A 13,580-nucleotide genomic window follows, 5' to 3' on the forward strand; every position below is an offset into this window, starting at 1 on the left:
CATACGATGGCACGAGAAGGTACGAGCATCTTTATCCCGTTTTACCAACGCAAGGGTCAAGAGAGGTTCCATTGCTTCAGAAAATCTGTAGCCGAGGTCAGACAAGTTTCTTTCGGGGGATCAGACGTACTTCAAATCATCAAGGAAAAACTCAAGGTCATCTGGGAGATAGTGGCCTTGCCTGTTTTCAAATAGCTCCTGCGCCATGTTATCCGAGACCAAGAATGATGCAACTCCCAGTAATACTCAGCTGTCTCTTTCTAAAGTACCAAAGGATACATCCCACACTGCCTGTAACTCAGATTTATGAAGCCTTCTTGGATCTTTTAAATAGATGCGCATGAATTCGGTGATGGACCAGGACCTTTGTTGAATCAGACCAGCCATGTGAGAGATACCCAACGCATGGCCACTGAGTTTTTCGGCAAGTTCGAATGCCGAGAGTCCTTCTGCTTGGATGTCGCGACCTATGTTGTCTTTCAACAAGAATAAGAGAAACTCGGAACCGGTCTTTGCATCCCATGAAGCTATTTCCAAGCCAGAAGTGGCAAATTTATACACCAAGTTGTGATTGCGGGTAGTAATAATAGCCTTCCCATGACTTGCTTCCGGCCAGTATGGGCCTAATAGCTTATCATCCTCGACATTATCGTAAACCACTAACCATTTACATTCTGTCATATAGAGTGTCAGTCAAGATCAGAGACAACAAAGGACAATGACTTACCAGTCCTTTGAAACCAGTTCTGAACTAGCTGCAAGTTCTCATTGTGTAGGTTGGGCTGTGCTCCAGGCAATTTGAGCCGCAATGCTATGTCTGTGAAGCTCTGTCGCAACGATGCCGTCGTCTCACCATAAGCCCAAAATACGGCGTCGTACTTCTTCTCTTCCATCTTCCTCTCAATATATCGTGCCGCGATGGAGCTCTTGCCGATGCCACCAAGACCAAACAGCGCTATAGATCGGAAAGTTGCTGTTGATTCGTCCTGGCCGAGGATCTGGTCTATCTTCTCAAATGTGCTCTCTCTACCAAAGAAGCTTGGGTATATTTTGGTTGGCATTTTCATCAACGATGCTTGCTGTGTGATTGTAGCAACGTCTAAGGAACTGGCTTGGCATAGCGGAGGAGAACGTGCAGTAACTAGATTCTCAACCCGCGATAGAGTTTCCGAGAGCGCCTGGTTTGTGTTGATAAACTCACGTTGAAGCCACGACCATGGATCCTCCTGTTCGTGGCGATGATCTTGTCCGGCTCGCTTGTCTGGGTCATTACATCAGCTAGGAGAGGAAAAATGACACTTGTTCGTCTACCGATACTTACAGTGCTGTATCTCGTCTTCCTCGCCACGCATAGACTTGACCGCGGTTGTGAAAAATTGAACGAGCTGAACCTGCATGTCAAAACACGCTTCCTTCATTTGATCCGCATTCTCCTGAGTTGACGCAAAGTAGTGCTGCTTGAAAGCCTCTACTTTATAGCCAAGCGACTTGAGCATTCGTGGGATCTTGGGGAGGGCTTGTAATCCTGTGCTGTGAGCTGTCACGCTGTGAGTAATGCGCTGTGGTCCAAGGGTCCGGCAAACGCGCACTCACCTGTATCAGTATGCCAATGATGCCCCAGAAGAAGTTGGCCTGGAGGCCGGGGGCCAACTGCGACTCAAATATGTAGGTGAAACGGTGATAGTGGCCGAGTGTTGGTTCCAGTAAGGATATCTTGTATGGAATCCCTTCATGTTTGCCGGCCCCTGTGCCCACTGGGTCAAACAGCGCTTTCTGCAGCACATCCCACGAAGTGATGAGTCGCACTTGCTCAAGGTCGGCTGGCTCTAGGGAATTTTCGCATTGTTTGATGACTTCTGCCCAGTTGCGGAGAAAGTAACGCTCTCTATCAGACATGTATCAATTCTGGGATGCCCGCAAGGATATGAGAAGGGCAAAAGACTCACAAGTCTGAGGAATCCATCGCGCCCACAATGGAGTGTAAACGTGTACACGCGCAACCTTATGATAAATAAGTGTCGAAATGATGTTTGTCGCCTGATATTGCAGACGACAGAGCCACATTCATGTCGGGTCAATATAGCGATGGGCAGCTGCTCGGAATGCTTCAAGATGGTGCAATTAGCACACTGACGGGCCAGTGTTGGGTACAGCAACGTCAATATAACTCGGTGCTACTTGGGAAGACGCAGATACTGGTGAGAATCCTTCCAGGGTGTAGGCGAGCGGGGGAAGGAAGTCGATGAGAAATGAACAGACTGGATTGGACGACCGAGATTAGATATCGACGAGGTGGATACTGGTATGTCAAAGGGGTCAAGGCGTCCTTACGATTTATATACCTGGACGTAAGGCGCCTGGACCAAGTGAACAAACTTGAAGTGTCAGAAGCTCCTCGCCAGCCTTTCTATCATGATCAGAGCATGGTATCTCACACGTGACTTGCTGCTGGGCGCGTTGGATTCCGAGTATCATGTTTCCAGCAAACTCAAGCCTTGAGAAGAGCGTTGCAAGAGAAACGACAGCGATATATATATGACGATGATTGTCTCGCTAACTTTGTTGACAGGGCAATCTATTCACTTGCTCTGCTTATTGGGCAGATTCAAAACGCGGCAGCCACTGGCGACAAACGAGAGGAAGTTGCATGCTTCGATCTCAGATCCGGATTCTCGAGATTTCAGTATGGCTCTGCATTCCAGGGCTCCTCGCGTCAAGGATCTCGGCTTGGAACCTTTAATTCTCTGAACTGGTCTCGACTTACAGCCGCCAACTGCGCAGAAAGCCGACGTCCTGCGTATGATCCACGACCAATTCCGGGCTTCTGTGAAGGCCCTTGCGGGATCATCCATTCCAGCATTCCCTTACCCCTCACCTCATCTATTCTCGGAGATTTCTCAGCTCCGACTGGATGATGATGGCATTTAGCGATCGCCTTATCCAGCCCTTCTGTTCCGAAGAAGAGCACCGACTATCGCCAGTGATATCATAGGACCATATCTCCGACTTCGCACCCGAGTGTTGTCATTTAAGATTCAAGGAAAGATTCAAGGCATTTGACAGTGAATTGCCACAAATACTATCGAGACCGTGCTCACCCTTTTGCATGCGCGTGCGTGCCTCGACAACACATTGACTGTGACGACGTCAACCAAGCAGCCCCATATCTCTCGGACATCTCCTTGGAAGCTCTCTTTCTTGGACAGACTCGATTATTCCACAGCAAGTTGTACAAGAATTGCGAGTGCCATTAGCCGAGTGGAGGCGTACTCTCCCTGAGTCGATTCCAGGCAGAGATCCCCGGGAGGCGAGGTTCAAGCTCGGTTACATTAAGCAGGATGCAACATCTGCCAGTACAGAACCTGAGAGCAACCAACAAAAAGATTTGCCGTTACCCCACTGGGCTGTAATTCGCGGTACACGCCTTTTTTTTAGCGTAGCGAACCGCAAGAAACCACCTACTGAGCATGAGATGGTGCTTTTGCTGTCCAATTTGAGCAGCCCCGCGTCGCTGATCAAAACTCTTTCTCGGATCCATGCCGACAAGGCTGTCGCCAATAGAAGGCAGAGGCAACTGGCCGACCGAGCAAGACTTGGTCGTCTCTTATTGCCGGGTGATGTTGTGGGTTCCCATTCTGACGCAAACGAGTACGATACGCAGGTATCAGATAATGACGCTGAAGAAGACAGTATCCCTGGAATGGACATTTCGTATAAGCTGCGTAAATCTGTATTCCGCTTGGGTGAGGGCCTAAAAGCACAGGCAGATGCCAATGAGTCGCGCCTCGTCTTTGATTTCACAGCACTTACCTTTGACAAGGATGATATACAAGACGACGTCAAAGTCCAATCGCGGATAGATTTCCTACTTCATCCCGGCATTGCAAGATGTTACTGGTATAGCCCAGAGATAGATGCCGTGATCGAAGCCGCCACACCAATATTTTAGCTAGGCGAATGTTAACCGGCAACCTGGAGGGCGTACTATTTTACAAAGAAGAATTTCACTTTTTCCGCAATCTCTGCCGGTTTGAGACAGGGGCTGTGGTCGTCTGGTCCCATATCTCAATCTTTTCCCCAGATATGAACGAGATGCTGCCACATTGATAAGGGCCCATCTTTCTCTCCTTACGAAGGCGTCCTGTCTTCATTAGAGAGATCTCGCAAGCTAGAGGGATAACAGGGTTTCCATACCAAAGGCAGTAAGTTCAGCATAGGTTATTCCCATGTCTGCTTCATCCGGCTGTGTATATTCTTCCGTTATGAGCTCTAGCTCCGCCGTAGGAGTAGCGGTAAGGAAGTCTTCGAGACACCGCATGCCAAACTTAACCTGTGCCCATGCAATGAGACCCCTGAGAGCTCCCTTGTCGATGGAGCTATCGGGTTGATGTCTGCCGAAGAGCAGTCATACTTGGTCATGTAACCTCTGAGCGCTAACATATCATCAGTTGTGCCCTCGTTCTTAGGACTCAGGTTGCTATGCTTACTACCATCCGTGTGCGTGCTTGAATGTTTTGTAACATGAGATTCTCGGCCTCTGATCCGTCTTCTACTTAACACTTTGGGTCCAAGCCGAGCGAGCTTTTGACGTGGCCTTTCTGCGCATGACAGAGTCGATATCAAGATCGATATGATAGCTCCCTATGGCCTCTGATAAGACCTTTGCACGCTGGCGTGTCTCACGAGAGCTCTGCTTTGACATTCCCATATATATTGTATGCAAGACGCGGTTACATAATTGTTGAGGAGTTTTTGGAAGAGCGGAATCACCGAATAAACATTTCACGGTAGCAATGACCGACTGGTTCTAGTCATTGATGGCAGAGGTGACAAGTCGGCACATCGAGAAGACCGAAACAGCTGATAAAAGGTGTTGGTGGATTGCCCCCCTGCCAATCATATAGCCGCTGCTTCGGCTTCACTCACTCGTCGAACAGGAGTCCAGGCCACCTGACAGAGGGGCGAGACTACAACGCGGTCAGTCAATGAGAATATGGAGCTACGAGTGGCAAAGGATCAGGATAGCTCACAATCCCGCAGAGTTACTCCTTGCCAAGTAATCCCAAAGGTAAAAGCCAGTGCACTGTACAAGTTTTGGTGGTGAAACTCGGGTTGTTGGTCGACAGGTTCCAGTCTTCTTCATCAGGGCTAAGCTCAAGGATGTCTGTATCCTGTAGTACTTCCAGAGTGGCTGGCAGAACTATTGGTGATTATTTCCACGCCATCCAATGTCATCGGGATATCTAGATAAAACCGTCAGTATGGGTTCCAGCGGCAGCCTAGCAGTGTGATACGCACGAGGTGCATCTGGCGACCACATTTCCTCGCAAGTTTCAGCGCCAAAGCAGCTATCAGGTGTGCTTATAACACAATCCCCAAAGGGCACATGTGTGCTTCCTTGTAGTCTTTGTAGAAATCTTGGCAAGTGAAACTCTTCCCAGTGTTTCCCGGAGCCAGGGAGTAAAGTACCGCATTTCTTGGTAGTTCTAGATTGTTAGTCTCCACTGGTCTACCGTTATCGTTTTATGAAAACATCCAAGAGCTTACGAGGGTCATTCGCGAAATCTATCCTGATGTCAGTAACACAATGTAGTCTGGCACGCCCTTAATGTAGCCAGTTACATGGCGTAGGTGGTTGAACTCGCGCATTTTTAGGCGGATAAAGAGAATCTTGCCATGAAGACAGACTACTCTACATTGTAGTTTACATTACGATGGGTGACAGGAAGACCAATGTCAAGGAGTATGCCATGGCAGGTTTCATCTTCAAGAATTCGGGCCAGCATCTCAATGCAGTGTAGGTATAGATCGGGCTCGAGGAAATGGTCATTGCAAGAATAGCCCGGTATCTCTGATTCATATGGAGTGTAAAATTTCAGAACAATTGCTCCAATACCGCTAAACAGGAGTGAAGTGGGCTTAAAGGGGAAAAAACGTACCGGTCCAACGCAAAGTCTTGCACCAGCAACTTTGGCCTGACGAATTGATTCAATAATCGTCCGTGTTCCCCTGATATACCTTGGTTATGCTTCGCTTCTCATCTAGTGAGTTATAGCCAACAGTGCTTCACAATCAAGGGCCATTGCCTTAGCGAGCAGGCAGCAACAGTCACGAGTCGGCCCATAACGACGAAGCTGGTGTCTCATTCACTGAAGTTGAGCCGAGGGCAAACAAATGTTGATCTGGGAGCGATATGTATTCTCCTGTGCTTTCCGTAGCCTGTTGCATACGCTATCTAGGGAAAGAAGAAGCATCGAGACGCCTAGTTTAGATAAGCAGGTCCAAACAACGGCACTTCAGACTTTGAACAAATCAGAAAATTAGAAATAGCCAACAGGCTGGATGGATGACTGACACCTCCTATTCCGCTTCTTCGCTAGGTTCCGTAGAGAGATGGGTACGTACGTACTTGCCTTGGTAGGACAACCTTTTTGCTGAGATAAGTTACCTGGTACTTGCAATCTTCAAATCCAGAGGCACTGGAATTAGAAAACTTTGAACTGCATTCTTAAACTTGACGGGATCCCGTATGTGCCATGAAGCTGGCCAACATCAATAGGGACATCAAAAAAGGCAAAAAGAAAACATACAACAGCCGGTGTTCGCCAATGGTCACCCACTTGACTACTAATCTGCCGGTTAATGGCTTATCTATGGGGGAGCAGACGGGACCCCGAGTTCTCCATTACCTATGGTCGTATGTGCTTGTTGTGGTGTTGAGTCAAGTTATAAAAACAAGACGCCATAAGGCCAAGGAGCAAAAAACATACAACAGCCGGTGTTCGCTGATGGTCACCCACTCAACTACTAATCTGCCGGTTAATGGCTTGTCTATGGGGGAGCAGACGGGACCCCGAATTTTCCATTACCTATGGTCGTATGTATCCGTTTTCCTAACTATTCAGCTTATATCTTCTTCATCACTATCCTCTACAGACTCTTCAAATCATAACCACACACAGCAACAGATCAATATTAAATTACAAGCATTACTCACACTCCCATCCATCTTAATCATTCTTCACAATCCAATTCCCCAAATAAATCCAGGCAGCACCGGAATAAACTTCCTGTCGCAAATACACACTTCCGCCAACCCTGACTCATCCCACAACATTAGTCAGACCCAAACCAAAAAAAAGTTCCTGCAAAATCCCAACACAACTGATTCATCAGCCCAAAGACAAATAACATTACTCAAAGAAGTTCAATTTTAATTAATTAAACACCATTACATCTTTTTTTTTACACGCCCCCTAAAAAAGAAAGCAGCGCATTCCTTTTCAATTACAAACTATGAGCCATCGACCGTCCATTCCGAAGATCCTAACAAATCCCAAATTGCTAATCAGCGCCTTACATACAACAAATACATGGAAAAACAGCAGCCGTAACATCCATCTCACATGACCTTCCTGTAAAACGAACTTAAAAAACTCCCAGGATCGCAACACGATCCCAAGAAGGCTAAATGATTGCAACACGACCGATTACTAAAACAGCGCTTACCTAACCTTATTTTCGATCCCCCATTACGTTAGCAAAGGTACGTTCACCCAAGTACCTTAGGGCTTAGGCTCAGCAGTGGAGATGAAAGAGCAAAAAACGCCTTCAATGCGACGCCTCAGCCTTAGTGCAAGGGCCGGCAAACGTGGCAATGTGGCTGGTGCTTGCGACAAGTACCCTGCAACAAAACAAAAAAGACAAAGGCAAAGGGGCCCCAAGATCTAATCAGGCTGGATCTATTGTGGCAATTCAATGCAAAGCATTGCTACTAGGTTAATTTTAGAAACAAGTCACTTATTATGTAAAACGTGAGACGTTGCAAGTTGATTGTATGCGGCTGCTCAATTTAATAGCCATATTGAAATAAAAACTAAGACTACTACTATACATATTTTTTCTTTTCTATCCAAGCCAAAAGTAATTTTCACAAACTGTAAGAAAAGCAGAAATAAGAAATAAGAAAATTAGTATCAGAAACCATCCGCTCTGAAAATCCATGTGTATTGTTTTAAACCGTTGTGAATGCGCCCAGTGCCCTCATGTAATATCATCCCGCTTCTCCGGGGAGTCTCGAATGCATTTTTTTGGTCCTTGATCCAGTCTGGTGGACCTTTGTTATCATCTTTAATAATACAATTCTCCCCAAGCAAGCTAGGTATTTCGGAGAAACAAGAAGATGAGAAAAGAAAAAAAAAGTCAAGCGCTGCAAAGCGAGAAAAAAAAAACACGCACACAAGTGTTTGTTTGGTCTATGCGAAATGATCCCTTCCAAATGTAAAAGCCCCGCTTCCCAGTCGCTGCAACAAAATGAAGTAATAGAAAAAAGTTGAAAAAACAAGTCGACAGTAGTAGGTGTTGGTACAAGTACAATAATGACGAAAAAGTCAAGGGATAGACGTAAAGGAGAAGCGACAACAAGAATGATTCAATTCAGCCGCAACGCAAGTGACAATAAGAGTAATTGGTGGTGCGCATCATGATCGCGTAGCATTCGTAGAAGCACAAGGTAAATCAGTTTCGCAAGAACGGGAGGGGGTGGGTGTAAGACTCTCGTCGTCAACGTGAAGCCAGAAGCGGCATGGTGCGGCAGCGCTGCGAGGAGATGCTGCGACGGTTTCATCTGGCTCGAGGATCGCAGCATCATTGCGAGCAATGCATGGCCCGCGGCTGTCGTCATTGCGGTCACTGCTGCCCGGCAATAGCCAAGCTGGGACGACAATGGTTGACGAGAAATCAGGGCACGACCAGGCGTGGGTGATGTCAGCGGTGGAGGGCATGAGGTGGCGTGACGTCAGCGCCGCGGATTCACCAACCAGGACCCTGCAGCTGCAGTAGGACCCTGAGACCCACCCGGCGACCTGCTGGGTCCGGATAGCTAGGGAGCAGAACGCCAGAGAAGACACTGGCATCTTCCCATTGGCTGTGGGCTGCCGCCTGAAGTCGAGCAGCGCACCACTCCCCCGCAAGGGAAGCTGGAGTGCGCCAAGATCGCCCAATCTTCGATTTGCTGCCCCTCCATCAGTGCGCCATCGTGTCATTGACGTTGCTGGTGCTGTCCCTCGCTCGATTCAACCAGTGAAAAAAACGTCATACAATGGTGATGTTCATTGCATTCTCTCGATTTTCGGTCTTTTTTTGGTGTTGAATCAGGGATGAACAAGAGTAAGGGGCCAATCTAAGCTCCACCGCGTCGTCGGTGCTTGCCAGGGAGCTCAACGTCGGGATGGCACACCCGGTAGTGCCTCGTCAGTGCATCAGCCCGGCTGAACGTCTTCTCCTCCGTACACAGGTTGCAGTGCACCTTTTGCTTCTTGGCGTTGTGGATCGTGTCCTCATGCCGGGTCAAGTCGTACGGTCGCGAGAAGATGGTGTTGCAGGACTTGCCGGTGCTGGGGTTGATGCGATCGCAGCGGTGAGGTCCGGCCTGGCTGTTGAGCAGGCTGGAAGTCATGCCGCTGTGGTCATGGTGCTGCTGCTGCTGCTGTTGACGAGCACCGCCCAGGGCGTGCGATTGCCTGTGACCCTCGCGCTTGTGCTTCTGGAGCAGACTAGGCGTCTCGAATCGTAGCGTGCATCCGTGATATGTGCAAGTGTAGGTGCCTCCATCGGCGTTGGCACCGGCGGGGCGACTCTGCGGGACGGGAGTGCTGTAAGCGGCCGATCCGGATGTATTGGAGTCAGCCGAGCTCAGCTGGGAAGCTGATGCGTCGCCGGTTGCTGGCGGATAAGCAATAAACGGATATCGCTGTGGCACATGCGCCGCCATGCCCGCGTGCTGCGATGGTACGTGGTGCATGCTGTGGTGGCTTGCGTTGTCGCCCTGGCCGTAGCCGCCGGATGCCGCAGCCCCGTTGTCGGGGAGAATCCTGCCCATGTGGTCCATTCCAAAGTTGATGGGCTGGTGAGAAAACAGAGGCATGTTGGGCTCCTCTGATGACTCATTGAACTCGAGCACGGCATCCTTGGGCGAGATGGTCTGTGGCGTCGCGGGCTGGGTTGTCTTGACCATCTGCTGCTGGAAGAACTGGGCGTCGTGGTGGCCGCGATCCTGGCTGGGCATATGAGGCTGTGAATTCATGGCCACGCCGCCGTGAGAGGCAGCCCAGTCGTGCAGTGGCGAAGGGGCAAGTGGAGAGCCGTGGCGAAAGGGGGACATGTCTCGAGAGATGCTCGAGGTAGGCGAGTGGTGGACGGTGTTGAGGTGCTGGCTATTGGCGGCATTGATGCGCTGGTTGAACACATCATTGGGCGCGGCCGTCACCTGGCTCTGCTGCGGCGAGGAGGTGATTGTGAAGTTTGGGTTGTACAGCTCGTCGCCGTAGACGTCGGTCATGGTGCGGCCCAGCTTGGGGACGTTGGCGTTTGCGTGGCCTGTTGTAAAGAATGAGTCTTGTGCTTCTTCTTCTTCATCCACCAGGACGAGGTCTTGCTTACCTTGCTGCCTTCTTCTATCAGACATGTCCATGTCTCCGGTGATGGGGGTGGCGGGCGAGTCTCCCGCTATTGAGCTTGCCACGGAGGCGGGATGTGATCGCGTGAGGCCGTTGGCAAAGTCGGGCGCTGGGAGCAGGTTGCGATCCTGGCGCAGCTTGTGGTGGCCGGCGCCAGGGCCCTGGATGACGGGATATGCCATCTCGACGGGCGAGTGCTCCATGTGGTGGAAGTTTGAGTAGGGCGCCATGGTCTTTGCCAGGTGGTAGTAGCTTGGGGTGGCGGAGCTCAGGCTGATGTCGCTCGAGTGCATGTCCATGAAGCCGTCACCATTGGCGTCGGTGACTGCAATCTGGGGGTTCGCAATGTGCGAATTGAAGGGCGACGCCGGCCCTGTCGATCCCAGCGACGACAGCGAGGACTCGCGCTGGTGGGCTAGGCGGCCAAACTTGGGAGTCGAGAACCTTGCGGCGGCTTCCCAGGAGTCGGGCCGCATCGAGTCGGGCGAGAAGGCGTTGACGATGGCGGCGTCCAGCGTCTCGAGGTTGGACGAGGAGAGCTCGACGGAGGGGAAGATGGGCGACGAGAAGGTGAAGTCGGAGCTGTGGTTGCTGTTGTCCTGGCCAAAGGTGAAGTCGTGGTGAGGATGATGAGAGTAGTTGCTGTACTGCTGCTGTTGCTGTTGCTGTTGCTGGTGTTGATACTGCTCGTATGATGATCTGCTGTGGTCCACAGATAGCATGGTGGTTGAAGAGATGTAGATTTTGCGGTTTGGAGAGTTCGATCTGACGGCGATGTGGTGGCAAAACGCTTTGCTTTATATCATCCCAGACGCCCAGGCCGGCCCTACCGGTTTCGTCAACGTCGATGCTTGGAGGGCTGGAGACAGTTCGGAGGGAGGGAGGGGGGGGAGGGGTGGGAACTGGCGTTGGTGCGCTGCCGAGGTGGAGGGGGCGTGCGGCAGAAAGTGGGAAGCCCCGATGCACTAGGCGCATGCAATACGTACTCCGACCCAAAGAGAAGTGACCAGAATCAGACCCAGAATCAGACCCAGCAGGACTAGCACGCAGACTCAGCCAGACCAGGGCAGCAGCTCTGCCCTGCCAGACTGCCGACAGAAGCATCCGGGGAGCCGCGGCTTGGCCCTACAGTATGAAGAGCAAGAGGCTGCGTTTGGTAATCCAGCGCTGGGCTTCGACTGTCTGATTACACACGCACCGCGGTCACACAGAAATTGCCTGTCCGGGGAGCATCTCTGCGCCAAACGGGCAAAGCCCTCCGCGCAGATGCTGCCAGGACAAAAACCTTCGGACTGGCAGTTCCGAGCGTTCCCTCGCAGCGACTGAACCGCGTATGACTAAGTGCGCTTGAGTCGGGACGCCCAGTCAGTTTCATTTGTCATGCAGTACAAATGGAACATTAAATCAAATCATTTGCACAGCGAGTGAATGTGTGCAATTCGTCTGCCGGTCCTTGCATGGCTGCGTTAACCTCGGCAGGGAGTGCAGTGCGTATGTGCGTCGATGAGTCGTAAGAGTGAGTGAACAGGTATATCATCTGCCGTGGTCGCTGCTGCACACGTACCTACTGACTTGGGCAAGCAAACATACGAAGCCACATACGAGGCACCGGGACGGCATCGTAAGCGGCTATTCTAGGGACTACTGTCTTCCTCGCTCTTCTGTTCCAGCTCATCGTGTGGCGTGTACTGTACACTGCGTCTTCTACTGTACAGTACGCGGCCTTGGCTCGGGACTTGTCTGGCGTGCTGTACCGCGCTGCACCGAAATGTACCCCCCCGGCCCTATGAGTGTTCAGGCACAACACAGCCACACGAGTATGGCTGCATTAGTGGCTTTTCCAATGTGGCTTTCGCACAAGGTTCCGAGCGAATACCGCATCTCCGCCGCCGCGAATAGGCGGTTCCCCCTGTCTGTCCCAGCAAATTTTTTTTCTTTGCTTTGACATGTCAAGCCACACTTACTTTGTGTGTGTGTCTTGTTTCGGTGCAACTTTGTTTTTTTTGCTGGTAGGCAGTAGTCATTTCTAGAAATTTCCCCGATGGGCGAAACGATATGGGCTTTTTTTAGGAGTCACACAGCCATTGCAACAATTCAGACTTTTTTTGACAGCTCGAGCTTATTTTCACAGAATTCTTCTCCTTTCGGCGTCAGACCTTTTCATTGTTCCTTTTCGCCGAAATGGCGCTCCTAACAACATGCACCCTAACGGAGAAAATCACAAAACGAGAAAGCGAGCAACAAGACCAAAAGTAACCAACCAACCACAAGGCAACAGATGTAGCAAAAAAACCTGAATGTGACTTGTAAACTTGGCGTAGGGCCCCGATCGCCAGATCCCTGCCCAGCGGATGCCGGACGGGTAACAGTAAAACTTGCAGCAAGCAGCAAAGCAAGATTTCTTATTGGACCCCTTAGCCACAGCAAGACACATTTACCCTTGCCGACGGGAAAGATTTTCCCTCTCTCTTTTTTTTTTTTTAGAAACTTCTCCCTGTTGTTACTTTTGCTGCGGTTTTCGCCTTTGTGGTACATGCATACATAAAAACTGGCTTATAGGTCACATGACGCGCCTCATACGTTACTGGCTTCCAAGGTTTGCGGCAGATGGGCAATGCTCGCTGAGTCAAAGCAAAAGTAACTTGCAGACCCAATGATTGGATTTTGAATCGCTCAGATACAACCCAACACTCCATTACTAATTGGGGGGTGTTTTTTACTAGTAATTCACTATACGGCACTTGTAATTTCTTACCATTGCCATTCTAAGCACGAATCAATCAATTTTTCAACCGATAAAAATCTTGTTGCTCACTTGATCGAACCTTATACAATCAGAAGAAGAACGATTAAGAAAAATGGCAAGATGCGCACCTGTTCCTCTCGTGCCATCGACCTGATGTGTAATCGCATGATTTGGCATTAGCATGTGTATCATTGCGTGACTTTTCACTGTGTGGTGTGCAACAAGCATCGGCTGCAACTGCGATGCGCTGCACTGCAACCGATCCCCAAGAAAAAAGCAGGGTTACCTAGGTAGTACAGACATTCTCAGAGTACTGTTATCTTGCTTCTCAACAAAAAAAAAAAAAAGAGAAGAGAAGGAAAAAACTAGCACATGTC

The 13,580-nt window shown here is 50.0% G+C and overlaps 5 protein-coding genes across 5 annotated transcripts; 1 reads left to right on the top strand and 4 right to left on the bottom strand.

The window, feature by feature from the left end:
* Positions 1–246: 246 nt before the first annotated feature.
* TrAtP1_009863 (uncharacterized protein) lies at positions 247–1,418 on the bottom strand (the record flags this gene model as incomplete). The annotated part of the gene is made up of 3 exons (XM_066114476.1): positions 247–674; positions 728–1,261; positions 1,322–1,418. The coding sequence occupies 3 exons, from the start codon at positions 1,416–1,418 to the stop codon at positions 247–249; spliced, it is 1,059 nt and encodes a 352-aa protein (XP_065970572.1).
* Positions 1,419–1,468: 50 nt separating this feature from the next.
* TrAtP1_009864 (uncharacterized protein) lies at positions 1,469–1,963 on the bottom strand (the record flags this gene model as incomplete). Its single annotated transcript, XM_066114477.1, has 3 exons — positions 1,469–1,537; positions 1,594–1,885; positions 1,947–1,963. 3 exons carry the CDS (start codon positions 1,961–1,963, stop codon positions 1,469–1,471), a joined length of 378 nt encoding a protein of 125 aa, XP_065970573.1.
* A 1,509-nt stretch (positions 1,964–3,472) lies between these two features.
* Positions 3,473–3,949, top strand: TrAtP1_009865 (uncharacterized protein; the record flags this gene model as incomplete). Its single annotated transcript, XM_014091093.1, has 1 exon — positions 3,473–3,949. One exon carries the CDS (start codon positions 3,473–3,475, stop codon positions 3,947–3,949), a length of 477 nt encoding a protein of 158 aa, XP_013946568.1.
* A 4,531-nt stretch (positions 3,950–8,480) lies between these two features.
* On the bottom strand, positions 8,481–8,783 carry TrAtP1_009866 (uncharacterized protein; the record flags this gene model as incomplete). The annotated part of the gene is made up of 1 exon (XM_066114478.1): positions 8,481–8,783. One exon carries the CDS (start codon positions 8,781–8,783, stop codon positions 8,481–8,483), a length of 303 nt encoding a protein of 100 aa, XP_065970574.1.
* A 398-nt stretch (positions 8,784–9,181) lies between these two features.
* TrAtP1_009867 (uncharacterized protein) lies at positions 9,182–11,179 on the bottom strand (the record flags this gene model as incomplete). Its single annotated transcript, XM_014091091.2, has 2 exons — positions 9,182–10,377; positions 10,441–11,179. 2 exons carry the CDS (start codon positions 11,177–11,179, stop codon positions 9,182–9,184), a joined length of 1,935 nt encoding a protein of 644 aa, XP_013946566.2.
* Positions 11,180–13,580: the final 2,401 nt, after the last annotated feature.

Source organism: Trichoderma atroviride, chromosome 5 (assembly GCF_020647795.1).
Source record: "Trichoderma atroviride chromosome 5, complete sequence".
In the NCBI taxonomy this organism is placed as follows: Eukaryota; Fungi; Ascomycota; class Sordariomycetes; order Hypocreales; family Hypocreaceae; genus Trichoderma; species Trichoderma atroviride.